General features: G+C 36.2%; 2 protein-coding genes across 4 annotated transcripts; one reads left to right on the forward strand and one right to left on the reverse strand.

Annotated features, from left to right (window-relative positions):
- Positions 1–109: 109 nt before the first annotated feature.
- LOC110374918 (peroxisomal membrane protein PEX14) lies at positions 110–6,854 on the reverse strand. 3 transcript variants are annotated; one of them, XM_064035915.1, is made up of 5 exons: positions 6,629–6,853; positions 5,307–5,570; positions 3,287–3,501; positions 2,405–2,614; positions 110–2,023 (listed from the first exon to the last, which is right to left on the reverse strand). In XM_064035915.1, the coding sequence occupies exons 1-5, from the start codon at positions 6,677–6,679 to the stop codon at positions 2,017–2,019; spliced, it is 747 nt and encodes a 248-aa protein (XP_063891985.1). In that variant the 5' UTR covers positions 6,680–6,853; the 3' UTR covers positions 110–2,016. The 3 variants fall into 3 exon arrangements, with proteins under 3 accessions (XP_063891985.1, XP_063891986.1, XP_021188521.2); XM_064035916.1 differs by lacking the exon at positions 6,629–6,853 and adding an exon at positions 6,393–6,554; XM_021332846.3 differs by lacking the exon at positions 110–2,023 and having other exon boundaries at positions 2,401–2,614; positions 6,629–6,854.
- Positions 6,855–7,246: 392 nt separating this feature from the next.
- LOC110374917 (calpain-7) lies at positions 7,247–21,323 on the forward strand. The gene is made up of 12 exons (XM_064035917.1): positions 7,247–7,576; positions 8,318–8,460; positions 8,821–8,947; positions 9,069–9,394; positions 9,783–9,959; positions 10,625–10,771; positions 11,208–11,435; positions 11,874–12,118; positions 12,729–12,928; positions 14,930–15,135; positions 15,537–15,769; positions 18,222–21,323. Exons 1-12 carry the CDS (start codon positions 7,366–7,368, stop codon positions 18,364–18,366), a joined length of 2,388 nt encoding a protein of 795 aa, XP_063891987.1. The 5' UTR covers positions 7,247–7,365; the 3' UTR covers positions 18,367–21,323.
- Positions 21,324–27,824: the final 6,501 nt, after the last annotated feature.

A 27,824-nucleotide genomic window follows, 5' to 3' on the forward strand; every position in this document is an offset into this window, starting at 1 on the left:
GTCGTACCACGGAGTGGCGAGAATACCAAATGAAACGCCCCCAAGCTCCTTCCAATAAAATTGGATATAAATTACTGGCATATTCTAGGAAATAAAGAAAAAAACATGCTTTATCATTATCATTTTGGTTTATTTATCACGACGCGGGTACACCAAAACACCAATATGGAATGTTGTACATTTAATACAACGATAAGTCTTTTAGATAACTTGGAAATACAATCACTGAGCAATTTCAAATTAATATGAATAAATGAAATAATTATTTAAAAATGAGGTTATATATTAAAATTCAATGTTAAATATTTCATACAATTTTAGGAAAATAATTTACATAAGTTTGGGCGCCTGTCAGGTACCGAATGTATTATTGGGCGTAATAAAATATAGTAATGTGGCAACATTTTATTACCTGTCCTTCATTCGGACCATAATATCAAATAAAAAATAAAACGCGGCCTTTACTTTTCAAGGAGGTTCTGTCTCATTACAATTTAATTTTATTACACCCATAAAAAGTCTACAAATTATAACAACAAAAGAAATAATGACTAAATTTAGTTTACAGCGTAACAAACATGATTATGCGAATTTATTAGTCTAATGCTCGTTTTTATACACAAAACAATTGGTAGTTATTTTTAAATATGTCTTGAAACGCCACAATTTGTACTTTTACTGACCCGTAATAGTGTCATGTCTATAAAAACCCGAATTATTTTGTGTTAATAAACGAGCGAATATCTACCTATTTACAACTACATAAACCTATAAAACCATCACACAATACTAATTATATTAATTGGCAAATTAGACCAAGTAGCCATCACAAATTTCTATATAATTATAGGAGTCATTTTATAGCTATTTGCTGACCAATTTTCGACCGTATTGCTGAGTGTTTTAGGTTGAAAATTAGTCAACTTTAAACTATATCGAATACGTATACAATGTTTAGTTAGTATCGTCGTAAACCCAATAAATACAATTATATCGAGCTGTTGAATGAAATAATATTTTGTATGAAATTGCTTGAGTGGTAAAAATTAGAGCTATTGGGAGGTGGGAAAATGGATTTAAAATATAAAAATAAATACAGGTCCATAATATGGAAGAATCAACCTGTAAGTGGTATTCCAGAGTTAAAATCTGGAAATAGCAAATGTCATATTTGCAAAGTAGCATTTTTTTCTACCCATCTTCAGAAGGGTTGTATTTTTTTACTCATAAAAACGACACATTTACATTATGGAATATTGAGACTATAATTTTATTTATCAATAAAACCAAATGCTGAAAAAATGGATAATAGAAATTATAATAAGTATTTATTATTATAATTTTTATGCACAGCACTAAAATAATTCACCAAAATTTCATTTTACAGTTATTACAAAACAAATCTACTCCAATTTCAATTCAATATAAAATTCTAACTAAAATTTATTACAAACGAAAACATGATTGCAGCCACAATACCGACAAAAATCCTCTATACAATATTTTTTACTGCTTTAACATAAAATTTTGGACTCTAAACCAGTGTATTTAGAATCTAAAATTACGTTAGAAAATAATACTTTCATTATAGCAAACCCTTTTCGCTACTACTTATTAGGACTTTTTAGATGAAGTGACAGTGGACTAAAGTTAATATTTTTTATTATGAAAGATGCTAAATGCTTTCAGATTTAATTTCAAATCAAAAACCTTTCAAATAAATGCAAAGTTAAAATTTCTGAGACTGCAAAGTCATTACTAAATCATCTTTGAAATAAAGGCTATTTTCACCTGTAATATCTCGGTCATTTTGTTCCTTAGTCCCAATGTTACCAGATCTAAAAATCCCGTTAACAATATTGCATTACGTCAGAGGAGGTTTGTATCACTACATGTATATTCAAGTCCCACATAACACAATCACTATATGTATATATATACCTGTGTCGTGTAGTCCGTCCGTGTGGCACCGCCCTATTACCGGCTGCTTTTGTAGTAGTACTTGACGAGACGTTTTCATGTACTGTAAGAGAAAATAAATATAATTTTATAACTTGTAAGGTATTTTGGTTAGGTTTGCAATGAGCATTGAGCATGAATGAATTTGATCACGTTATTTTCATGAAATACTAAGAATTTTCTTCGAATACTCCTCAGTAGTAGTCATTCGGCCGTCAAACGGATTTGAAAAAACTCTGACTCTAGGTGGTACCTGCAGGTCACTAAACTTGATAAGTAGTAAAATATGTAGACATCATCTTCTGAGCCTTTTTTCCCAACTATGTTGGGGTCGGCTTCCGGTCTAACTGGATGTAGCTGAGTACCAGTGTTTTACACGGAGCGACTACCCTATCTGACCTCCTCAACCCAGTTAAACAGTAAGTAGTAAAATATACAAACTCACATAATCTCCAAACTGCTGTCACTATTCTTGGTAGCCTGTTCCCCCTCGCTGGAGTTGGACCCTCCGGACTCGGACCTCTGGCTGCGGCTCCTGTGAGTCTTCTTCTTCTCTTCTTGCGGAACTTCTGTGGAGGTCGCCTCTTCTGACTGCCGCTGCCAGTCCGGGATGGAGGGCGGGTTCGGACGAGTTTTTAAAGCTGGGAATTGGTTTCTGGAAATTTTAGGAAGAAAGAAGTTATTTATTTTTAGTTCGTTGTTTGTGTTCCATTACAAGAAAAAACATATTTTTCCGAGTCAGTTTCATCACAGTTTGGCAACATATTGGTTTCATATGGTCTGCTGTATTTCGGTTCCAATTTAGATAGAAGAAAAGAAGTGCCCTTTATCGAGAGCAAAACTGAGAAGATTTTGTTGGAATTTGTTCTCCATCTTTATTTTTCAATGCCAATTTTTAATTAAATTAATTTTCAATGACTACCTCTTAAGATCAGCTCCAGGCTATACCTACCTATAAGAAAATCATATCGTTGGGATAGCAGTGCAAATAAACTCAATCCTATTTATATCATTGTTTCAAGAAAATTTTACCAGAACCGAAGATAACTAGTGATAACAAAAGCCAGTGATTAGCTTATCTATAATTATATCGGTCAATCGCTTGTTATAGACACTATCACACTAATCAAAGTTAACCTAATACCTATTAAGCACGTAAAGCGTAATATTACTCTTTGTCTCGATATATATCACCACTTTAGCTAAATCATTAGAAATATTAGCTAGAGTATATGTTACGGCTAAAACCAGTAAATACAATATTTAAAAAATAAAAAGTAGAAATTCAGTAAAAATCCTACAGAGTTCAAAAATAATCTAAACTTACCTATTTAACATAATCGCCTTAACAGAAGCAACTTCGGACTTGATAGTATCCAGCTGTGATCTCATAGAGCTCTGATGTGCATTTGTTTGCATCTCACTGCGTAACGACGTGAAGTTAGCGTTGAGTATGTCCACACTCTTGCGCAGCTCTTCTATGCATTCTGCTGTTGTTTTGCGCTTTGGTTGTTCCACGAATAGTAGGTGTCGGACGTAATTCTGTGGGCGAAAGATACAACACATAAGAAATAAAATGTAGGAAATTGTAGTTGTTTAAATAAACATACTGGTTTAAGGTTGTACTGACATTTATAAGAGCCAAATAAAATTAAATCAGAATCAAATCATAACTCGTTTATGCAAACTGCAAAACAGCACTTTTTGCACGTCAGAAATTTACAAAAGACAGACCAAAACGCCCACCCTTCACCACTTCCTATGTGTTTTTGCTGGGATTAATGAATTTCAGAAGAAAACTTTGCAGACTATACTTAGAGATCTCAGGCGAATTCTGGTGATGTCATCACATTCGATGCGGCTGACAATTATGATTGTAAATAAATTAGTTATGATTATTTACGCACGTTCGACTAGGATAGATATGCATTTACCATACTATGACGTCACTATAGTCAACGTAGAACGAGAACTATAAAAATACAAGTTATGTTCACTTTGCTTCTATCACCTTCTATGACTTTACATAGTTCGTACCTACTTTAATGTTTAGGTATACTGGTTGGGATCTCAAAGTTCAAATTAATAAAGCTTAATAACAGGATTTTAAATGGGGATAAACCATAAACAAAAAACAATAAGGCAGAAACAAGAATGTCTCCTACAATATGTATTAAATAGCAGCCAGGACCAACAGGTCAAAACGCCTTGAATTTAATTAAGAATCATTTCAAGATGATAATTGTAAAAAAATTGATCAAAGATTTTTAATTAAAATTAATTCCATGGAGCTTATCTATAATGTAATCTCCTATCAGAAAGGCCTATAAAGATAAGAATTAATCAAAATGTTTGGAAGAAATATAAAGTACATTCTGACTGTGTCTTCAAGACATCATCAGCCTTTTTATCGTCCTACTGCAGGGCGTACCTCTTCTCAAGCATATGGATGAATGAATGTCTGTTCAACCTCAAACCAGCATGTTTGTATAACTACAATTTCTTACAAGGAACAAGCGTTAATCACCACGCTTGTTCAAGGCGGATTGATGATTTTATAATTTTGAAAACCAGATTTCTCAAGATGTTTTTGTTTACCATTTCCACAGTCATTGCTGTCTATGATATACCTAATGCCGACTAGAAACTTACATACTATAAAAATATAGCAATGTGATTCAACAACAATATATAGTGAGAAAACCCGATTCTTGTATTCCAATAAAAGATCGCTTGTAATTTAATTAGCCTGTTTAAAATAAAAACTTACGTCTTGGACTTTTAAACTACACTTTTTTGTGTGAATAGAATAGCAAAACATTTGAACATATTTTAGCTATGGTCATCTCAAGGTCACATTTGAGACTGCATGTTAATTGTGTATTGTTCTAGATTTTGTCATAGTCTTGTGTATATTTTAGCAAGGTTAGATGATTGTGCATTTTTAAATAAATATATTATAATTGCAATATAAGATATCTCTGAGGCAACTGGTTTCTGAACACATTTGTCAGTGATTTCACAAACTGCAAGTCACAGAGGTGACAGAAACTGGTCAAAAGTAATTTAATCTGCCTAGCCTTTCCCCAAGCTATTTTGAAGTCCGGAAACTCACCATAAGTGTATTCGTTAATTACGGTAGCGTCCTCTACTCGTTCTCATAGAACTCAGACTCATTAATTATTAAATTGAAAATCTTAATAAAGGTTTTCAGTAGAAGATTGCTTTTAGCGATACACCAAATATTGTGTCACCTAAACTTTTAAATATTTAGTTTTGCATTTGTAATTTTAATTGTTGTACATAATAAAGAATTTATCTATCTTATAAGTCAGATAAAAACATACCTTATAAAACCAATAGCATCCATACATAAAACCTCCATACACCATCAAAGGCAGTACATTGTCTCTAAACCAAGACCTTCTCGGTTGATGGAAGAACATGAGTTCCGAAGTCATAGATGGCACGTCCAGCATTTCAGCACATTTTCCTATAGCTTTTTGTATTTCTAGATCTGTGAGGCCTTTGCTTCGTAAGAACCGTTCCTTGCTTTCAAGAGTGCATCTTTGTACGCTTGGATTTGTTAGGAACGATACTGCGGTTGTAACCTGTAAAAAGGGGTTGGTATATGTTGACTGTATTTTTTTTTTATGGAATTTGAGTTGCATTAATTATTATTTTGTTGTTTTGATATAGTTTTTGGCTTGTTAAATTCATAGTTTAATGGGAAATAAGATGGTGGAATATAGATTGATTCAGTAAATCAGAGTAAGTTACAATCATTATATTGTAAACAACTGGTAGTAACAGAAAAAAACTACTAAAATGTGGAAAGGATGGGTATCAAATCAACCAGAAATTAGTTTCCAAGTTATGTTTGTTTGATAAATTTGTTTCACTAAAACAATTCACAAAGAGATTATTTGTTGTACCTAAAAGTTTAATGGACAAAGATGCCTAAGAACTCGGTTTTTTATAACTTTATTCAAGCTAATATTAAAAAGCTTGTGAAATTTTCTTTCACACTAATCTATTCATTCAAAGTTCATTGTCCTAAGTTATAAAAAAAAACACTTTGTCACTGTAAGTGACCTTATATGTATGCTTAGTACAAATTGAATGAATAAATAAATATTAAGATGTTATTTAGGTAACTAACAGCTAGGTCACTTAGAAGTGGAATCGTCTTTTTATCTTACAACATTTAAAATATGAATATTATGCAAATGCCAATTTGGTCACTACGAAATTTGAACTCTATTGTCTAGGCGTTAGGGCTGAATTTAAAATTAGAACTGCAATTGAAATCTAATTCGCCCAAACGTGACCCAATTCAATAGGTAAGTTATTATTATTCAATTGCATGATAAGAAGTTTCTTGTTAGAATTGAAATAACTATGTCAGTTAAAGAATGGACTGAGAAAGATACCTTTATAAAATCCTTTGTTTCCATTCTGTATCACAAAAATATTCGCACCTGCTCAAGTGAGCGTACAAAAAAAGAAAAACAAATAGTTATCAAGCGGTACGAAGGTCGATTTACGACTGAACGTAATCATATACGAAATCACACTTAAAGCAACATTAGATCAACGAGAGTGGAATACTAATGACACATTAAACGCATATCTATTAATTAAAATTGTAAAATATTTTCGAAATTACCAAATTCTCTCGTATCTCTCCTCCAGCAGTCGCCAACGCCTCTGATGCCATTGTAAATTATTTACGTGAAGATACAAAATTATAAGACTAGTAAACACTAATAAATCTAGTTTTTACTGTATGCACAGTACAAATTTAAGAAAACATGAATTAAAATTCGTAAAGAAGACGATAAAATTAATCAATTTTCTTTGACATTAGATGACATTTGATTTGTTCTTTTTTATTAACGTTCACAGATAGTAAAATAATTAAAATTCGTTCGGTAACCCAATCTACAAAATAAGTTATTGTTTGATAACAAGCAAATAATTCAAACTTATTTTGAACTTGCGGTTGCTTAGCAAATATTTAATAGAATGAAATAAAGCATGTAAAAGTAGTAAAGATTGTTGAATTATTTTTGTGAACTAACATTGAACTTTCTATTGATTGATTTTAATTATTGTACGAAAACTTTGATGTCGGAAATAATTATTTCCATTCCAGTTCTGTTGGTGTTCAATCTTTAGCATCGTTATCCATTTTGCAGTAGTGTCATTCTTTTCGCACTCGCATAAACACTATCTATTTTTTTCTTTCGTACAGTAACTATATTTTTAACATTGTTTTTTTGGTTCTTGGTTTGTAACTTTGTAATTTGTAGTTATATTGTCATTGTCATTCTAAACATTACAATTTTTGTTTGCGTTCATAATTTATTATTTTATGAGTCTCTAATGCGGTGATCGTGAAAAATGAGCGATTTTGCCAATGCCACTGAGGCTGCTTCCCTGGCCGTGCAATTCGATCAGGCGGGACAGACGGACAAAGCTGTGGAATGCTATAGGACAGCCGCGAGATTGCTGGATAGAGTTCGGGATCAATTTCCTCCAGAAAAACAACAAGATGTTAGGAATAAAGTTCAGGAGTATCTAGAAAGGGCCAATGTGTTGAAAGAGCAGCAAGGTATGCAACCTTTTTACTATACCCTTATTAGTTTTACCACCATAGAAATGGTGCTTGTTTTTTTCTGTCTTTAACTATGAGTCATGGGCCTTAAGTGCGTTAGACAGAATAGGCATTCACTTTAATCTGTATGATATCATCGTTTGTTTAATCCATAGATTACCACCATGTCTGCAATATTGACAAACACAATACATACATTGTTTAAGACAAACAAAGCAACTGGTTTTTCATATAATGTAACAATCTAATAAGGAAATAAGTTTTGTCAAAGTATTTTTTGTTACATTTATTTTTAGCCTATTTAAAAATGTCTATTGTTGAGCTGAGATACAACTTTTTTACTTAAAATTAGAACATGATTCTGAATCTTAGATATGGTTGCTTTTAAACCTTCCATACTTCCACATAGATTTTATAGATTCGTAAATTGCAAAAAAATATTTTGTTTGTACCTTAACCTCTTGTATGCAGCTAATTAGAGAACAAAAGAAAATCTATTGTGTCTTGCGTGTATCTGTGCACTGGCGTACAAGGGGTTAAAGGCTCAGAAACTACAGAACCAATTTATAAATGTTTTCACTGTTGGGAAGCTACTCTATCTCTGATATTGGCTATATTTTATCCACATACAAAAATTAGTCTTCACAGATGTGAATGGAACAGCAGAAAACAGAAAGTACCTTTCATATAAAATACCTTTAAAATATACTATTGATCAGTACTATCTTTTATCTACAGAAAGAGCTCAACAAGCAAGTAGCGAGCGTGCAATGCAACAATGCTACTTCCTCATGCAACAGGCTTTAGATGCTGATGAAGCCAACCTGAAAGATAATGCATTACAGCTGTATACTCAGGCTGTTGAATTGGCTGTTTCTGTTGTAAGTATATTCTTCAGTGAAATGAATCCTGGAGAAACTTAAGCAAATGTTACATTAATGAAATGATTATAAATAAGGCTTTGAAATCTGCATTTTAGGGTGTCAACTTAACTATAAATGTCTTAGGTTTAATTAATAAATCTAACTACACCCTTTGACACCCTACATCATATTGTAGTCTAATTCATTTAGCTGCGGAATGTAAATAGAATTATCACATGAAAAGCAATTTAATTAATAAAACCACTAAATGAGTCATAGTTTTATTACTCATTTAATGTTTGTACATTACCATATCACATTCATTAGTTCTCTAAGGAGTTCCACAGGGTATCATTCTAGGTCCTTTGTTGTTTACAGAAAGCAAGTGATCCAGATATAAAAGCAAAGATTAAAGGTTTAGCTGAGCAAGCCCTTGATAGGGCTGAGGAGTTGAAGGGTATTAGGCGGATTGGAGCTTTGTCAATTAATGAACCAAAGAGGCCAGGTAAATTTTGCTTTACAGACTTTTTTGGCTACAAATGTATATACTGGACGAATTGCTTAGCTATTAACTCCTGTAAGATTGAGTATGATAATTTAGATAATTTTATGTTGAAAACTTTTAGTGGTAACTCCAGTTAAACCCGTCCTACAAAGAGACCAAAGCGTACACCTAAAAGTAAGTGGAAAGCAAGCCACTTACTCAGAAGAAGAAAAAGAGGTTCTACGTACAACTTCAAATATCAACAACAATTGTTTTTTACCGTTTATGGACGTAGACTTATCGGAGAAGTTCCAATATGCTATACCTTTTGAGGATAGAGCCAGTGAGTTGAAGCTGTCTTCGAAACAGGAGAAGGAATTTGATAGCTGGGTGCGGCCGCATGAAATATGTACGGATCCAAAGATGATTGTGGGAGATCATGTTGACTGTTTTAGTATTAAGCAGACTGTGAGTATTTTTGGTTCATCTCCATATACCATTTTTCTTTACAATATTAGACAAGTTTTGCTACAAACCTCTATATGCATTTCTCTCGATTTTAAGATGTTAGTAAAAAATGCCATATTTGACTCTTCCCGTTTCCCCCTGTTCTCAAATTTTATTTAAAAATAAAGTAGTTTCATAGCAAATATTATCTTCATTTGAACCATAAAAAAGACATGGAGTCACTTTCACATGAAATAAGAATAAAGGTGCGTTTTGGAAGCCAGCTACTTTAGCTTCGATCCAAAATAGTTTCAAATAAATACATACAGACCAGCAGTGCATCTGCGGTCGGCAGTTGCAGTCGGCAGCTAAAGAAAACCGTACATAAAGTTTAAAATGTCAATTCCAGATAGTATCAGACTGCTCATTCGTAGCATCGTTAGCAGTCAGCGCACTCTACGAGAAGAGATTTAACAAGAAGATCATTACTTCCATCATCTACCCTAAGAACAAGAGCAAGTCGCCGGTCTACAATCCCTTTGGCAAATATATGGTGAAGCTGCATCTCAATGGTGTTAGGAGGAAGGTGAGTTGAACTTTATTAAATAAAATAATTCAATAAATAAAATGTTTATTTTCCCAAAAGTAATAATACAGATTAGACATAATAAGCTGGTAGGTCATACAAATTATTGGACCAAATCTAAATCGGGTGTTTTTATACAATTCGCTATAGAATATTATAAAGTATATACGAAAGGATTTAATGTGATTTTGAACGACACACCCTGTAAAACAAAAATTACAAACTCTGCCTCTTAAAAGTGTCTTATTGTTTAGTACATAATGGTGAATCGTTAAATGTTCTTACGTTGACCTTTGAACATTTGATTGATATTGATTGAGCGTTCGCTTTAATTTAAACAACGACTATACAAAGTACGTGCGTCGACATGTTGTTTAGCTTTCGTGTTAGCCAATTTAAAACAAAGCATAATTTCCGTTTTTTTGGCATCACGGATCATTGCACGAGTCGACAAAGGTATAGGCCCGTACGCTGGGAATTTATTTGCTGCTATTGAGTTTTGCAAAAACTATACCGACCGGTGGAAACGACAACTTAACGTAATACCAAAATGTTCGTATGAAAAACTGACTTCATTGTAAAACTTTAGGAGCTCAAACCTCCTCAAGTTTCTTTCTCCTATAGAACATACTTCAAGCATTATTTCTTTTTTCTCTCTCTTCTAGGTGATAATAGACGATCGCTTGCCGTACAGTAAATACGGCCGGCTTCTCTGTTCGTACTCGAGCAACAAGAACGAGTTCTGGGTGTCTCTGCTAGAGAAGGCTTATATGAAGGTCATGGGAGGATATGATTTTCCTGGCTCGAATAGTGTGAGTACTTTACTTATTTTAATTACTTAATGAGCTGAGCGATATTTTGGGTTGGGTTACTTTGATGTGTGTAAAGATTTTTGATCTGTGATTTTCCTTTTCAAAATTAAAATGAAACCCTCTAAAAGCAGCCAATTGGATATAGCCATTCAATTACACTGCAGTTTTTCAATCAGTTGTGATGTTGAATTTTTGAGCGTCTTTATCTATTATAACTGGACGAGTGACTAAATGGCATTGTTTAGTCAAATGGCTGGCTGTCTGTTTGAACGACGGTATTAACCAGGCGGCTGCGACATAGACAATGATGCGGATGTAACACTATTCTGATATATAAAAACTGTGTATAAATAAAAAACAACGAATTTTTTACCATCTAATGTAAATATTGCCTTTCAAAATCGTCTCTGTCATATTAAATTATTTTCCTTCACAGAACATAGATCTCCACGCCCTAACAGGCTGGATACCTGAAAGGTCAGCAATCCGAAACGGCGAACCAGATTTTAACGCAGATGCCTTATACGAGAAGATCAGAACCAGACTGGAGAGAGGCGATGTGTTAGTCACAGTGGCTACTGGTCCATTGTCAGACGCGGAAGCAGAACGCACGGGGCTAGTAGCCACACATGCCTACGCCGTGTTAGACGTCAGACTGGCTAATGTGAGTGTTACTAGCTGGTAAGAACTTAGCCAATGTGAGGTCAGGTCGCAGTGGCTACCTCGCCATTGTTAGACGCGTAGGCAGAATGCACGGGTAAACTTTTCTGGTAAAATAAAACACTATTCGTAAATATACGTTAGTTGTTTTACTCAGCCAGTATAGTATAAAAAATTGGAGCGTGATGAGCGACGAACGTGTGACATAAAACTCATTCGGACGCATGTACGCACACATTTTAGATTTTCTGACTTCAGACTACCTGTAATATGTTTAAATGACAGCCGCGACCCACCTATTTAACCTGCCTTGTGAAAGAGACAATTTAATCGATTCACAAAATAACAACCATTATGGCCATCTTAGATGCTGGTACGGCGATTCGAAATCCCTATTACCGCTAACATAATTTCAAGACAGGATCTTACATCTTTCTTGCAGGGTGTAAAACTCCTAAAACTCAAAAACCCGTGGTCCCACCTCCGTTGGCGCGGCAACTACTCGGAGCTCGACCTAGCACACTGGACGCCGTCACTACGCGCGTTACTGAACTACGATCCGGACAGCGCAGCGCAGTATGACAACGGCGTATTCTGGATAGACTACGCGAGTATACTGAACTTCTTCGATGTTTTTTACTTGAATTGGAACCCGGAGATGTTTCAGTATACTTATTGTATACATCAGTGAGTATTTTTTTGCTTAGTTAACTTTGATTTATTAGTATTTAGACTTCTGTAAACATATCAATTAAGTATCGACATAGAGCGCTTGTTACAATGTACTTATACCGATCGATAGAATAACAAAAGGCTCCCCTTTTTGAAATCTCGACTTAGAGGAAGATGACACAGAATTTGTTCTAGTTTTATTTAGCGATTTTAGTTCTGAGCACCACTTCTTAAAAAAGCATTAGGCGTCATCCTAATTGGCAGCGATCGCGCGATGGCGCGATGCGTTTTTCATCTAAGGCGTCGTCCTAATTGACAGCGATTGTACGATGACACGATGCGTTCTCGTCGTTCGATGAGTTCAAACATACAGATTTCATCAGAGTGTCCTATTTGAACCTCGCAAGTGAGATAGTGAGATCGTGAGATGAAAAACGCATCGCGCCATCGTGCGATCGCTCCCAATTAGGACGACGCCTTAACCTCATTGAGTCACTTTCAAACCCTTCTCTCTCTATAATTGCCAAAAATCAATACTCAAAGTCAAAACTTATTAACAATTCCATTCATCAATATTATTATTACTGCAACTTTAACCTTCCTCGAACAAAACCCTTTCTTACAGAAAATGGGACGCCGGCACTGGTCCAGCCAAAGACGCGTACAACATAGGCGAGAACCCACAGTTCTCTCTCCACGTGCAGGGACGCGGAGCCGTCTGGTTGCTCCTAACCCGACACATCACGCAGATAGACGACTTCAGAGACAATAAGGAGTACATCACTCTGCTCGTGTATAAGAACGGCCGCCGGGTTTACTATCCCTGTGAGTTACACTTGCTATCCACACAGACAGACTGACAGACAGACCGTCTGGTTGCTCCTAACCCGACACATCACGCAGATAGACGACTTCAGAGACAATAAGGAGTACATCACTCTGCTCGTGTATAAGAACGGCCGCCGGGTTTACTATCCCTGTGAGTTACACTTACTATCCACACCGACAGACTGACTGACAGACCGTCTGGTTGCTTCTAACCCGACACATCACACAGATAGACGACTTCAGAGACAATAAGGAATACATCACTCTGCTCGTGTATAAGAACGGCCGCCGGGTTTACTATCCCTGTGAGTTATACTTGTTATCCACACCGACTGACAGACTGATAGACTAACAGATTGGCAGACTGACCGACTGACAGACAGACCGTCTGGTTGCTCCTAACCCGACACATCACGCAGATAGACGACTTCAGAGACAATAAGGAGTACATCACTCTGCTCGTGTATAAGAACGGCCGCCGGGTTTACTATCCCTGTGAGTTACACTTGCTATACACAGACTGACTGACAGACTGACAGACTGACCGTCTGGTTGCTCCTAACCCGACACATCACGCAGATAGACGACTTCAGAGACAATAAGGAGTACATCACTCTGCTCGTGTATAAGAACGGCCGCCGGGTTTACTATCCCTGTGAGTTACACTTGCTATCCACACAGACAGACAGACTGACCGTCTGGTTGCTCCTAACCCGACACATCACGCAGATAGACGACTTCAGAGACAATAAGGAGTACATCACTCTGCTCGTGTATAAGAACGGCCGCCGGGTTTACTATCCCTGTGAGTTACACTTGCTATACACAGACTGACTGACAGACTGACAGACTGACCGTCTGGTTGCTCCTAACCCGACACATCACGCAGATAGACGACTTCAGAGACAATAAGGAGTACATCACTCTGCTCGTGTATAAGAACGGCCGCCGGGTTTACTATCCCTGTGAGTTACACTTGCTATACACAGACTGACTGACAGACTGACAGACTGACCGTCTGGTTGCTCCTAACCCGACACATCACGCAGATAGACGACTTCAGAGACAATAAGGAGTACATCACTCTGCTCGTGTATAAGAACGGCCGCCGGGTTTACTATCCCTGTGAGTTACACTTGCTATCCACACAGACTGACAGACTGACAGACCGTCTGGTTGCTTCTAACCCGACACATCACACAGATAGACGACTTCAGAGACAATAAGGAGTACATCACTCTGCTCGTGTATAAGAACGGCCGCCGGGTTTACTATCCCTGTGAGTTACACTTGCTATACACAGACTGACTGACAGACTGACAGACTGACCGTCTGGTTGCTCCTAACCCGACACATCACGCAGATAGACGACTTCAGAGACAATAAGGAGTACATCACTCTGCTCGTGTATAAGAACGGCCGCCGGGTTTACTATCCCTGTGAGTTACACTTGCTATCCACACAGACTGACAGACTGACAGACCGTCTGGTTGCTTCTAACCCGACACATCACACAGATAGACGACTTCAGAGACAATAAGGAGTACATCACTCTGCTCGTGTATAAGAACGGCCGCCGGGTTTACTATCCCTGTGAGTTACACTTGCTATCCATACTGACAGACAGACAAATGTACAAACTGACAAATAACTCATTGGTTTTGGTAACGTTTATAAGCAATACTGCCGTAACATATGGGCATTATACCTCTACTCGCCTAGTGATCGAAACGTATGCTGTGAATTATTTATATGTCCTTAAATCGACAACAATTAAATGAATGTCGTGATGTCTATGGTATACTTTTGGACTTCATTTCTCTATTCATTTATTTCACACAAAGTTACATTTACATAAAAAAAACATCAATATTTTTATGATGTACCAAATCAATTGTGTAGTTGAATAATTGTATTTCTTTCCCTTAATATCAACTTACTTTTGAGACTTCCCATTCCCATATAATACCTTGTACCAACAAAACATTTTAATTTCAGACGATCCTGAACCTTACAAAGACGGAATAAGGATCAACAGTCCTCACTACCTATGCGAGTTACTAATAGGAGAGAATAGCGCGGACAGATATACTCTGGTTGTGTCTCAGTATGAGAAGAGTAAAACTATATTCTACACGTTGAGGGCTTATGCTACGTGTCCCTTCACGCTTAGCAAGCTTGAGCCTTATCCGTATAAGAAAATGGTGAGTAGATATATATTTTTTTAATATAAAAACTTCCCTTCATCGATAGATGGCCTACCTAACAAAGAATTTTTGAAATCGGTAAAGTAAATACTGATATTAGCACAAAAATAAACTCGAGAGACGATGACAAGAATCCCAAATGCCTCTTGGAGTTTTTGTTTTTATTTATTAACTTTATATTAATAAAACTGATATTATTTAAAAAATGTTTTTGGGAAAAATGTGTGATTAATAAAGACCAATGTATACATTGATAAATAGGATTTTGATTTTCTTTTAATTCTTTCGAGGCTTTTAATCAAGATTTTTCTCACATAACTTCTAAACATTAAGCAGTCCTTACTAAAAGGACAAAGTATATGTTTTCTTCAAACATCTAACCTATAATTTTCCCACAGCTAAAAGGCGAATGGACAGCCCGTACGGCAGGTGGTTGCGAGAACCACCGAGCAACCTACCCAAACAACCCAAAATTCACCATCACGGTGCCCGAAGCCAGGTCTCCTTGCAACATAGTGATAGAACTTAAAGGCCCTAAGCAGTATCAGATGGGAGTAGACGCGAGGGTCGAGGCTTTAGACGACCCTACCGTTACTGCGCCGTTTTTGAAGGAGAGCTCTGGTCCTTATAGGTGAGATTCTAATTTGTGTTTATTAATAGGTAAAAGAAAAACTTTTAAAGGAGGATATTTTAAATTAATATACTACAGGTACGGAAGATTTACATACGATTTTTCTGAGAATCAAGTTTATGAGAAAGATTCTGATGTAGCTCGCGAATTTAACACATTCTTCTCTAATATTCCAATCAAGACCACTAGCGGCTTAGACTCCTCTGCCACCAACGCCGAAAAACTTTTACGTAGTAGTGTTAGTCAATGTGAAGCCACATTTACCTTTAGTTATATTTCACCTTATGACATAGTAAGAACCTTCAAGTCATTAAATTCAAAAAAGACAGGTGATTTATGGGGTATCTCTGTTAAAGTCTTAAACTGTATTATTGACGATATTGCGCCCTATTTAGCTCGTATATTTAATGAGTGCATTGACTCAGGTACCTTTCCTGAACTTATGAAATACAGTAAAGTTATACCTCTCTTTAAATCCGGGAGCAAGAACGATCTAGGTAACTTTAGACCGATCTCAATTCTGCCCGCGTTGAGCAAAATTTTTGAAAAGCTAATTTTAAATCAACTCCTCCGGCATTTTAATTCATACAATATTTTACATGCGGAACAATACGGTTTTACAAAGGGTCGCTCCACAACGGATGCCGGAGTTGCTCTACTGAAACATATATTCAGTGCGTGGGAGAAGTCACAGAATGCTATCGGGGTGTTCTGTGATCTTTCCAAGGCGTTCGACTGCGTCCAACATGAAACGCTTACCCAGAAGCTAAAGTACTATGGTATTAGAGACAGCGCACTTAGTGTTATTAGCTCATATTTAAGCGGTAGAATGCAATGTGTTGACGTTAATGGTGTCAAATCTTCCAATCTACCCGTTCGTTTGGGCGTACCGCAAGGGTCGATTTTAGGTCCATTTTTGTTTCTTGTATACATTAATGACTTGCCATATTATTTAAAATCATTGTGTGATGTAGTATTGTTTGCTGATGACACGTCTCTAATTTTTAAAGTTGATAGGAATAGAGTAGATTTTGATGACGTGAATTCTTGTCTTTCACTAGTAACGCAATGGTTTACAGCCAATAATTTAGTTTTGAATACGAAGAAAACAAAATGTATTAAATTTGCTTTGCCCAATGTAAAAAATCTCGGTCCCGGTGTAATTTTGAACAATGAGGAACTTGAAACGGTACATGCTACGACTTTTCTAGGGATGACAGTAGACTCCAAAATTCAATGGGGTGAGCATATAACTGGCATCACGGGTAAATTAAGCTCTGCTGCGTACGCTGTCAGGAAAGTAAGAGCTCTCACCGATGTAGCCACGGCGCGTTTAGTGTACTTTAGCTATTTTCACTGCATCATGTCCTACGGAATTCTTATGTGGGGCAATGCTGCCGATATCGAGAATGTTTTCGTACTACAGAAGCGCGCTGTCCGTGCTATATACAAACTTGGTGCTAGAGTCTCCCTTAGGGAAAGGTTTAAGGATATTGGTATTCTGACTGTGGCGTCTCAATACATTTATGCCAATATAATATACGTAAGGCAAAACCTAGATTCATATAGTAAAAACAGCGACGTACATCATTTTAATACTAGAAATAAACACAAGTTAACCGCACCTAATTATCGTTTACATAAGGTGCACGGTTCATTTGTGGGGCTTTGTGTACGCATTTATAACAGAATTCCGGTTCATCTGTTGGAATTAACGGACAGTTCTTTTAAAAATAAAATTAAAGAAATTCTTGTTAAAAAGGCATATTATAATGTTAATGATTATTTCACAGATAAACGCAGATGGCAGCTCTGAAGTGGAACAAAAGTGCTTTATTTTATTTTGTATTTTTCGGTGTTTTAAATTAATAATAAATAAAATTGAATTGTATAACTGTAAAATAAATTAATAATAATTAAATTGTAATAGACAGCTGTGTTGCTGGGAAGTTTGTTCTTCACCGCTTCTTCTTTCCAGCCATAACACTAGGAAGTGGTGAAAGGGGGGCGTTTTGGGGGTGCTGTCATTCTTGTAAAATTTTGACGTTAAAAAGTGCTAATCGTATTAGCCTATTTTAATAAATGATTTTGACTTTGACTTTGACTTTGACTTTGACTACATAGGTATTTAAAATAATTAGTGTAAAAATCATGGAAAAAATTGAAAATTAATTTATTTATTCATTTTGACAGGTTGCGAAAATAATACGCACGGTCCTCGATATTATTATAAGTTATCACATTATGTTTTTTCTAGGTTTCGATCTTGCAGAATGAACCATAAAAATATTGTTTATATATTATAAAGCTCAATTCAAGATGTCGGCATTTAGGTCTGCCATAGCATAACTCCAACATAGCACAAAAACCCCCAGTTGACGGAGTAGACTTTAACAGAATACAGAATTGTTTTAAATTTCTTCTAATTCACATGCTTTTTTCAAATCCACAGGGCCGGTTTCGTAGTATTAGAGCTACGCAATCTTCCCGCCGGTCGGTACATTCTTACACCTTCGACCTTCTACCCAGGGCAGGAAGGTCCATTTTTCCTTGAACTAAGATCAACTTGCCCCATTACATGTGAGGGACGCAACTAGCGAGCTGTTGGCAGAAGGAAGCAAGACGAAAGTAGGTTTTAATTTCATTGTATTAAGGTTAAAAATCGAATGCATAGACATTGAATTTGAATCGAGAACATCATTATTTATTTTCAAATGTTATAAAGAAGAAGAAGAAAGTTATAAAGGTATGTTTTGAAAACTAGCTGCCGATCGCAACTGCCTATCACACGTGCCTCGATTGCATGAATACGAACGCAGCTGCACTGCTGGTTTGTATGAATTTTTACATGAAACCCTTTTGGATCGCAGCGGCAGCAGTACGTGCAGTCGCCCTCCGTTATTGACCGATTTCATGCAGTCGCTCCAAGTGCGGTCGGCACTCGCAGTCGGCAGCTAGCATTCAAAACGCACCTTTACAGTAACGAGTGTTCGATTTTTAAACCTAATTTTAAATGACGTGTAAATAAATAATAATTTAATTGTTGAATGGATTTTGAACTGTATGCTGAAGAAGTTAGTGTCTAAAATGCTTTAAAACGTGTTGCTAGAATTTTTGCAGTTTTATTGATGTTACAAATGATACTGTCTATAGATGAAGTCTCAGTAATTTTATGTTTTTTTTTGTTCTAGAATAAAAACTATTTTTGGTTCGTTTTGAAACTAGAAAAATGTATTTTGTATAGGAATGTTTTCGTCCATGTAGGCCTATGTGTTGTGATTTAATTTTGTCCATTAAAATTTAGTGATTTATTTAGATCTGTAACTTTAAAATTATATGTCAAAAAGCGTACACACTACAAGAAAATTTATTTTGATTGAGCATAAAAAAACTGCACCTTTGTGGTATTAATCCAAAAGTATCGATTCTGGTTTTAATTGCCAACAGTTGTATCGAAGAGAGAGATGATTGAGAGACACAAATTGACCATAGAGAATTAGTAACCATAGAGTTAACGCAACTTTTACTATAATTTGTCTATGAAAAAATATCACATTTTAATAAAGAAATATGTACACAAAAATATCACAATATTCCCTAGAATTGACCAGACATTTAGTAAGAAGATTTCCTTAGGCCGATTAAGTGTTTTCCGCTAAATACTCGAGGGTATTCCGCGGGATTCCATTTGCGTCGCTCCAAACATTGTTAGCGACAGAGTTGGGTTTGTCTATGGGGAGTTCTGGTTTTAAATTCTTGCTTGACTATGTATTTTTTGGTAAGAGGTTTTACTTTTTTTTTGTTTCAAGCAGTTTTGTTATGTAAATGGAGGTTGAATTTGTTAGTATGAATTATGAAGTGAACATATCGTGGAAATATTGACGCTGGCTTATTTCTCTTATAATATTTAAAATGAATGAATTTTAAAATATTTCTATGTTAACATTGTGACTAACAAAAATGATCACGTAACACAGCTTTTGTCAAAACACAGGTTTAAAAAAAAAAGTTTCACAAACCACTACTTTATAATATTTTAAAACATGTTAAAACTAAAGTTTGTAAAACGAAAAACAGAAGTGCGAAGCCGTGGTAACAGCTAATTGCGATTATGTAAATGTAGTCCGTTTTTGTGCACTACAGTGTACGTTCTCTAAAGGATGATAACGGCTACTGTAATGCGGATGTATCTAAGTTTTTTGTGTCAGCTTTTTAGCTTCTGACCGTAGTTTTAACTGCAGTTTTCTGTAAACGATATATCAGTTGTTTTACGATTAGAGATTGTTACATCCATACTAACATAATAAAGAAGAATATTTTTTGGTTTTTGTTCCTCAACCGTCTTGAAAAATTCTTTCACTGTTGCAAAGCTATATTCTTCCCGAGTAACATTGGCTATATTTTATCCCGGTACCGGCATTAGTTCCTACAGGACGCGAGTAAAGCCGCGGGAAAGCGGCTAGTAATTTATATGGAGTTAATGTGAAAATTCAATCTCTACTCGTAAAACAACAGATATATAAATTATAGAAATCCAGGAGTGATTCCGCCAAACTTTTTGTGCACATTTGTTCGAGAACACCAATTTTAACGCGTCATAGTATGTTCGCGCAGTAAGGTTTCAGTTTTGCGAATATTTTCGAAAAGTTTGTATGAATGTAAATCAATTGTTTAAAGTCACTAGTCAAGGTAAATCGTCCAATTGTATGGTAAGACCAGAGCAAGATAATAAACGATACATAATAATCGATTAGTACATATAAAAGGTGTTCAAGAAATTATATATTAGCAGTGTTTAATAATGCCTTATAACAAGAAGAATATAAAATGTTAAAACGTAAAAAATAGCAATAAGAGGCCTTATATATGTATCCATATTCCTTTTCCCTTCGTCTGTACGACAGTTTAATATTTCGTTAAAACTGTCTTAATAAAAAACAGAATCTTATTATTTGACGAAAAATATTATAAGTTATTAAGTACATCAGTTCAAGATTTTTTTACACCTCATATTCAAATCATAGATATAAAGAATAGAGGGCATTGCATAATAGAAATGTATCTTTGATAGACAGAGCTGCGTGATTTCTCTCACGCTTTTTATCCTGTGATTCGTCAAAGCCGCAAGGAGAATTTAGCGTAAAGTACCACCACGTAACTTTGCAATTCTATAGTTAACCATTTTACTCCTTGAGCATTTATTCGTACAGATATTGTCGAGAAGGTTTGCTTGTCTGAATTTGGCTACTAATGATTTCACAATAGTCAAAAAATATATGAGAATAACACTAGGTACGTAAGTCAGCCAAATGGCTAGTTTCAGAAGTGCAAAGTAACGTGGCGCAAACTATATTCTTATATCTCTATGGTTTAAATAGGAGGCCAAGGCTTGTTCGCTTATTCTGCCGTTCCGCTCTCAAAGTTACGCATTTCACATGTCTCGCTCTGCTGTGATAATTTAGTTCTTAAGGTCAAATCACAGTGTATTATAATAATGTTAAAAATGTATTTTCTTTTTATAGAATGTTAATTAATAAATATATTTTGATAATAATCTTTTGTTTTCAATTCATCAGTCTTATGTACCTAGACCACAAAAATAATGGACTTCTAAACTAAATACTAAGTTTTGAAAAAAAAAATACTTCAGTTAAATGCTCTCATGCAAAATAAAGTGTCGATCTGGGCATGTATATAGACTCGACACAAGTTGCATACGTCTTAATCTAAGAACAAGCAATCTGACACTGCTACATATAGACAGATTAGTCACATAAGATGGTTGTTAGTGGCTCAATCACTACCTTTAAACCAGGCGCCATCTTCTAAGACGCTTCAACTGAAGGCGAGAGACCACTTTAAGCATTTTACACGTTTTTTATATAAACACGGTAAATGGGGCCTTAATTCCCACAGCCCTATTAAAAGTACCTATTCCTCTTTCAAGTCTTCTCGGACAAGATAATTGGGAAAATACATCGAAAAAAATTGCCTTCCCTAAAAGAACAATTTGAAGATTTCCTATAAAGTCAGTTGGAATGACGTGGAGTCTCATTAATGTGTTTGTGATAGAATCGAACCAGGACAAAACGTAATATAAATGGTAAATCAAATACTCGTTAGTATGGTCGGGGCCGAGCGATTGTCGACCTAATAGCCTTAAGATAAGAGCTTATTGTACATATTGGTTTTCCTTCGGTTTGTTTGTGTTTGGTGCAAGTTTGGGGGTAAAGCGATTGTGATTATTTTGTTTTACCTGTTGATACATTGATAGAGTCAGATGCCATCTAATATAAGCCTTCAGGGTCTACTTATTGTTAATTTGAAATTGAATAATAATTTATCAATACTTGATGCGATATAAAGATACTCAGATTACACTAAATTACACTTCACATTAAAAATGCAATAAGTACCTGGCCTGAATCACGGATTACTGAATAGTTACTAAGCTACAGTTGCATGGTAAATATTAATTACATATTCAGGCCAAACTATTTCAGAGATTATTAGTCCAAAGACACTGCCAGTCTGTGTTAGTGGTGCTTAAATAATTCTACCAGTGAACGAAATTACATTAAGAAAAGTGTAATAAATCAATTGAATTGAATGTAGCACACGCAATCGCTTTCTCTTATACCATACACCATACCCCAACGTAAATGTTTTATAAGGGTACGCTTCAAAATTTAATTTAGCTGCGTGTGTGCGATTTCTCATTGTTTTTGTAGGTATAACGTCTGTGCTGTGTGCGTCAAGGTTATTTGCTGATCATAGAAATAAGAGAGGATATGTTATCTTAGCAAGGTATGCTTTGTAAGTGAGATGGTACTAGAAGTTTCAAGGGGTTCAGCACTTTAAGAATACGAAAATCACGTATTTAAAACTGCTTCTAAAGGCCTCAGTGTACTGTGGATTCCGTGGAGAGTTGCTGTGAGCATGATTTTTCTGTTAATTGTGAAATATTTTTCTAATAAGTTTTGTAGTTTTGCAGTAAACAAACTAACAATCAAATGTTTCCTCTATAAAACATATTACCTATAAAGCATAGTCATGATAACCCAATATCTTGACGGTAAGGACATTCACAAACGATCAACATGACTGCTTGACTTTGATGTCTATTAGAAGGCGTGATCCTTTAAAAGACTGTAAAATCCTTATCCTCCCAAGAACCCCTTCAAACATTACATCCCTAACATGTCTCACGCGAAAATTATCAAGTAGCATCGACACATCCCCCACTTCTAAGCTCTCGGTCTCCAAGCGAATGGTACCACTTACAGTCTGTCAATTTGCTCTTCGTATCTCCATAGGAAGCCTGATTGTGCTGCGGGACGCCTTTCAGACGTTCTGAAATTTAGCCTGACAATTTAATAACGCCGATACTTTTAGATGAGTATGGTTATAGATATTAATTTATTTGTGGGAATGTCTGTTTTTGATCTGTCTTTATTTTTGTAGCATTTGTATGTTGGTGGAATAATTAACTTGTCGAAAAGTTTTACAAAAAGCCAGACTTGAATGAAAATATCTTACCTACGATGATGAAAAAGTGTGTCCGTGGAGAGTAAAAAAGTCGGAAATTGTACAATGAGTAATAGTACATAGGTACCTAGGAAACTTTTCACATTAAAATTATTTCTTTGACTTTTCATTCAATCATCTTGAATTTACCAGAAGTTGAGAAGACAGAGCTCGCTTTATTATTAGGTAGCCCTTTCCTCCGGTTATGTTGAATTACCGTCACATCGAACTATGAAAGTTATGGAATAAATGCGCACCCGCCTAGCTGATCTCCTTAAATCCAAAATCAACCGCTGTAGCCGAAATTCGACCTGGAAACAATTATTATTGCCAAGGCGAACTTAACTGCGAAGAGTTCCTGTACATAAGTTTATTGCTTCGTTTTTCGATACACATCACATTCGATCACCACATAAAACAAATAACAGAGTAGTGTAGTGTTAATAACATATATGTTGAGCTGTCGTATTGGTCCTGAACTTGTCGTAACACAGGTGTTGTGGCCTGACAGCTAATACATATTAAACATTATGTTGTGTGTATATGTGTGTGTGATACAATGTAGTGTACCTATGCGTGTGTGTATTGTATTGTATAAGTATTGGAGGTGTGGAAATTGATTTTGTGTTAACGGCTATTTACTTTCTATGGTTGGATAAAAAGTAGGAATATAAAAGATAGACTACAGGACATAGGCTTCTTGTCTATTCGTTTTTTTGTTTGCAGGACTGCTCAAATTTTTGTTTAACCATTGGTCCGATTAAAAAAATAATTAGGCAAGTGTTAGATAGCCGATTCTTTCGACTATAAGCTAGAGGAAGGCTATAGGCAAGGAGTTACTTTCGAATTTATTACATAAGTATGGATAGCAAATTCTTTGCCACTGCAAAATCCAATTAAAATAAACGTTGGTATCTAACGTCGAAAATTATTCGTGCTCCGGTCCCAGATGTGTCCGAAAACATATCAATATTTCGCATGGAACGCCTGCCATCTGCTCTCTAGAGCCCAATTACGGGAAACTAGCGATATTTTAGATTTGGACCAGTTTAAAATTGCAGATTTCCAATTGATATAAAAGCTATATCATCAGCAAAAACTAGGTACATAGATAGCCTAGCTAGAGCATAAGATACTTTTTATCCGGATGCGGGCAACTTCTGACTAATTTAATTCTCTGAAAATGTGGTTAAAACCTTGAAGAAAGTCGTCGTCATCGTCATCACAGCCTGCGTGCCCATACTCACCGCTCTGGGCACGCATATTGGTGAGCGCAATATGGGATATTTCTTAGCTTCAGAGATAGTGCTGCATCTCCGAGTAAGGTACCTATTTAATACTTTACTTGGTACTGTGTGGTGGTTATACCGCCACCAGTCGGTCGCCAGAGCTCGTCCGATTTTTAGCGGGGTTTGCGGGGTGCACCACGGGCAGATGAGGTGGTCAAATGGGGCTTCGATTTACACCGTATACATCTTGTTGTTGATTTACATCTTGAACAACTGGTATCAAATACATACGATGGTAGGTAGGTATAGTACACAACCATATTCATAATTGACTCTGGTTAAATATTCGCCGAAACACAAGCTACTTATGCGATGCATTGTGTTTGCTAAGCACCTCATTTGTGCATTCGGCTGCACTGCTGTACAATCACTGATCAAATATGAAATACTGCAAGACTGAAATGAGTTGCGGTGAATACTGTGGATGAGGACTTTGTTCTCAAGAAGTTATATTTAATTAGATGGAAATCTACTTGAAGGGGATGTCATTTGTTTGTTGTACAAAAATTCAAGAGAAATGTTTGAAGGAAAATGCTTTGGTTTCTTTGGAGTCCAAAAAATAAGTAGACAAAAAGAAATAATTGAGTATTTTTTTTAATATTGATAACTTTTTGACCCGACATCTTTCATTTATGATTTACCAGGTTCCGTCAGCAGGTTCATCTGCGTCCCGAGGAAATTTCTCAACGCATAAAAAAGCTTCAGTATTCCTCGATAAATGAACAAAAAAAAATCTAATCGCAATAACCTGAATTTCGTAACTTGTCGATTCAAACAAACTATTCAGCTTCATAAGTACCTATAGATAGATGTATTATTTCTCGCAGGATATTTTTTGAGATTCGCATGTTCCATTTTCACAGCAAAATATATCTCTCAGGATACCAACGCCAGCAATATTCTCACACAATTCTAGAATCGCTGACGTCACGGTTACACTTCCAACAGAATTCCTTACCCCACAAACTTATATTTCCCAATCCACGTATTCAGCACTCGAAGTAATGTTGTTTAAAATGAACGACACTGTACCGAGCTCGGAGAACAAAATGACTAGCGGAGGTGCTACAACGGAAAATTTCTTAAGAAAGTAGCGCGCCGAAATGCGGGTGTGTGGGGGACGAGGAATGTTTCTGTCTCGGGCTTTTTACACCTTTGGAACCATCCTATTTTTTTAATACCAGAAATAGTTGAGAGATGCCTCAAAGAACCCGAACACCTCGTTAGTTCGCGCACAACTGATCGTTTGGTCATGCCCACCGTTCGTATTTGGCCTAGAAGGAGGCTCCCGCTGTGCAGGTTAGCAGCGTAAGGGACTCTTACTCGCTAAAACCCATCCTATTCCTTCGTAGGCCTTTTATGTACCAGTGTCGCGGTAACTCTTTCGAACAATCCCGCAGCCCCGGCAGGCTTCGGCCCTGATGGGCCCCGCTGGGGTTGCTGACGTCTTTTTGAGAGCGTGGAACAACGCGAGCCGAAGAAGCCAAACACCTCATTCAAACATCGTTTTTGCCATATCCACCGTATAAGACCTAAAAGAAAGCGCCTGACCTACCTGCATTATGGTATCTCCACTAATCTTTCCTTACTCCATGTTACCCAGTCTTGTTCCCGGTGTATTGCCACCGAGTGTAACGGTGTTACTCTGAATTAAATTGTACTGCAATATGTAGCAGTAGTTAGATCAAAGACAATGCTTTCTGACAAACTACGAATTCAGAACTGTGTTATAAATCCTTTGGAATATGCAATTAGCTTGCTGCTTGTATTTTTACTCGATTATAAGAGAATGTGGATTTGTTTTTAGGAGTGGGGTTGCTTGTTAAATATACGATGGCCCTGGAACCCAAAAGGAAGCATGACATAACTTTAGTTATGTTAGTAAATCTTTACCATAAAACTTGTAATTGCCAAATAGCGTCAAACAACGTATCATTTATCGACCGCCGATTTACTGGAAGCCGACCCCAACATATGTTGTTGGGAAAAGGCTCGGGAGATGAACGTATCTTTCATTTATCGTTTGGTCTCCAATAGTGTCAAAAGTTACAAACATACACACAGAAGCATATTACAATCTTTTGTATCGCACAGTTGACTAAAAGAGAGGCGCTTCGGGTGTTCTGGGCTCTGGTCATTGACAATACTAAATCATCTCAATACCACTCCGAAAGTTTCTATCACCATTCAAATTGAATGGCAGACACTTCAAACAAATCCTTTCCCAATCAACAAAGCAAATGACAATTGGAACTACTCCAATCGTCCTTACATTTCTAAAACATCGAATTGTTTAGAGTTTAGGGTCAATTCATTATAGTGTAGTGTTGAAGCGTCAGGGTCACAATTAAAGCGAAGTTTCTCTTGAATTGAAGCTGGAACTCCCATTATTAAGTTTTCGTACCTAAAAGATGCCAACGGCTTAACGTTTTTTCTTTCCATCCATAAGGAAGAAAGAAAAATGATTTGTTTTCCCGAACCCGCAACGGTCTTTCGGTGCCATACGATAGTCTAACAACCACGGTACCACCAGCGTGACTACAGTTCGTACCCAAAGACTGCCTTCTCAAATAGTGTTATATCTCGTAACGTCGAACAACATGGCTTTTGACAAATATACCATAAGATTATGAAGATAGGGTTCAATTTCCCATAGCTGTTAGACACTAGCTTGAAGCGACCTTAAGACCCAAATACTTGACTAAGACCGATAGAAATCCGGATTTGTAGGAGCTCACAACTGTCAATCCTATTTGAGATTTGTTAATCGTTATAACTGTACGAGTGAACCCTTTTAAAGCTATTGTTCCAAAAGGTACCATTGACAAGTTAATGATGTACTCAATAGGTTTCCTTAAGGCCTGATTAAATAAGTCTGGATATTCTAAAGACTTGGTTTATTTGATTTCAACGAGTGCTTTCATTTTGCGCTGTCCTTGGAAGTCGACCGAGTCGGATTTTGTTAAGAAGTTAATATATTTTATTGCGATATAAATTGCCTTCGAATAGACACTTTTACTTTACACAAGCAATTTTTTATTACTTTTGGATAGCAATAAAACCGTTTAGATCTCAAACTTTCTAGCTGCTTCGTGAAGAACATTTTCAGTACCTGATTTTCAGCCAGTTCAGCCATTTTACTGTGAAAACATTACAAACAAACTCAGATCCGCCTTTAAAAAATTTACTAAGGAGTTTTGACCTTTGTAGTTCTTAGAGGCATCAGAATAAATGAGTTC

Source organism: Helicoverpa armigera, chromosome 8 (assembly GCF_030705265.1).
Source record: "Helicoverpa armigera isolate CAAS_96S chromosome 8, ASM3070526v1, whole genome shotgun sequence".
NCBI lineage: Eukaryota > Metazoa > Arthropoda > Insecta > Lepidoptera > Noctuidae > Helicoverpa > Helicoverpa armigera.

What these genes read in the sequence shown, in the direction of transcription:
- LOC110374918 (XM_064035915.1), bottom strand. Translation starts at nt 6,679, where the DNA reads ATGGCATCAGAGGCGTTGGCGACTGCTGGAGGAGAGATACGAGAGAAT. An exon ending in GAGAGATACGAGAGAATTTG is followed by an intron (nt 5,571 to 6,628) that starts GTAATTTCGAAA and finishes CCCTTTTTACAG; the next exon opens with GTTACAACCGCAGTATCGTT. An exon ending in GATGCTATTGGTTTTATAAG is followed by an intron (nt 3,502 to 5,306) that starts GTATGTTTTTAT and finishes TTTCGCCCACAG; the next exon opens with AATTACGTCCGACACCTACT.
- LOC110374917 (XM_064035917.1), top strand. Translation starts at nt 7,366, where the DNA reads ATGAGCGATTTTGCCAATGCCACTGAGGCTGCTTCCCTGGCCGTGCAA. An exon ending in TGTGTTGAAAGAGCAGCAAG is followed by an intron (nt 7,577 to 8,317) that starts GTATGCAACCTT and finishes TTTTATCTACAG; the next exon opens with AAAGAGCTCAACAAGCAAGT. An exon ending in ATTTTCCTGGCTCGAATAGT is followed by an intron (nt 10,772 to 11,207) that starts GTGAGTACTTTA and finishes TTTCCTTCACAG; the next exon opens with AACATAGATCTCCACGCCCT.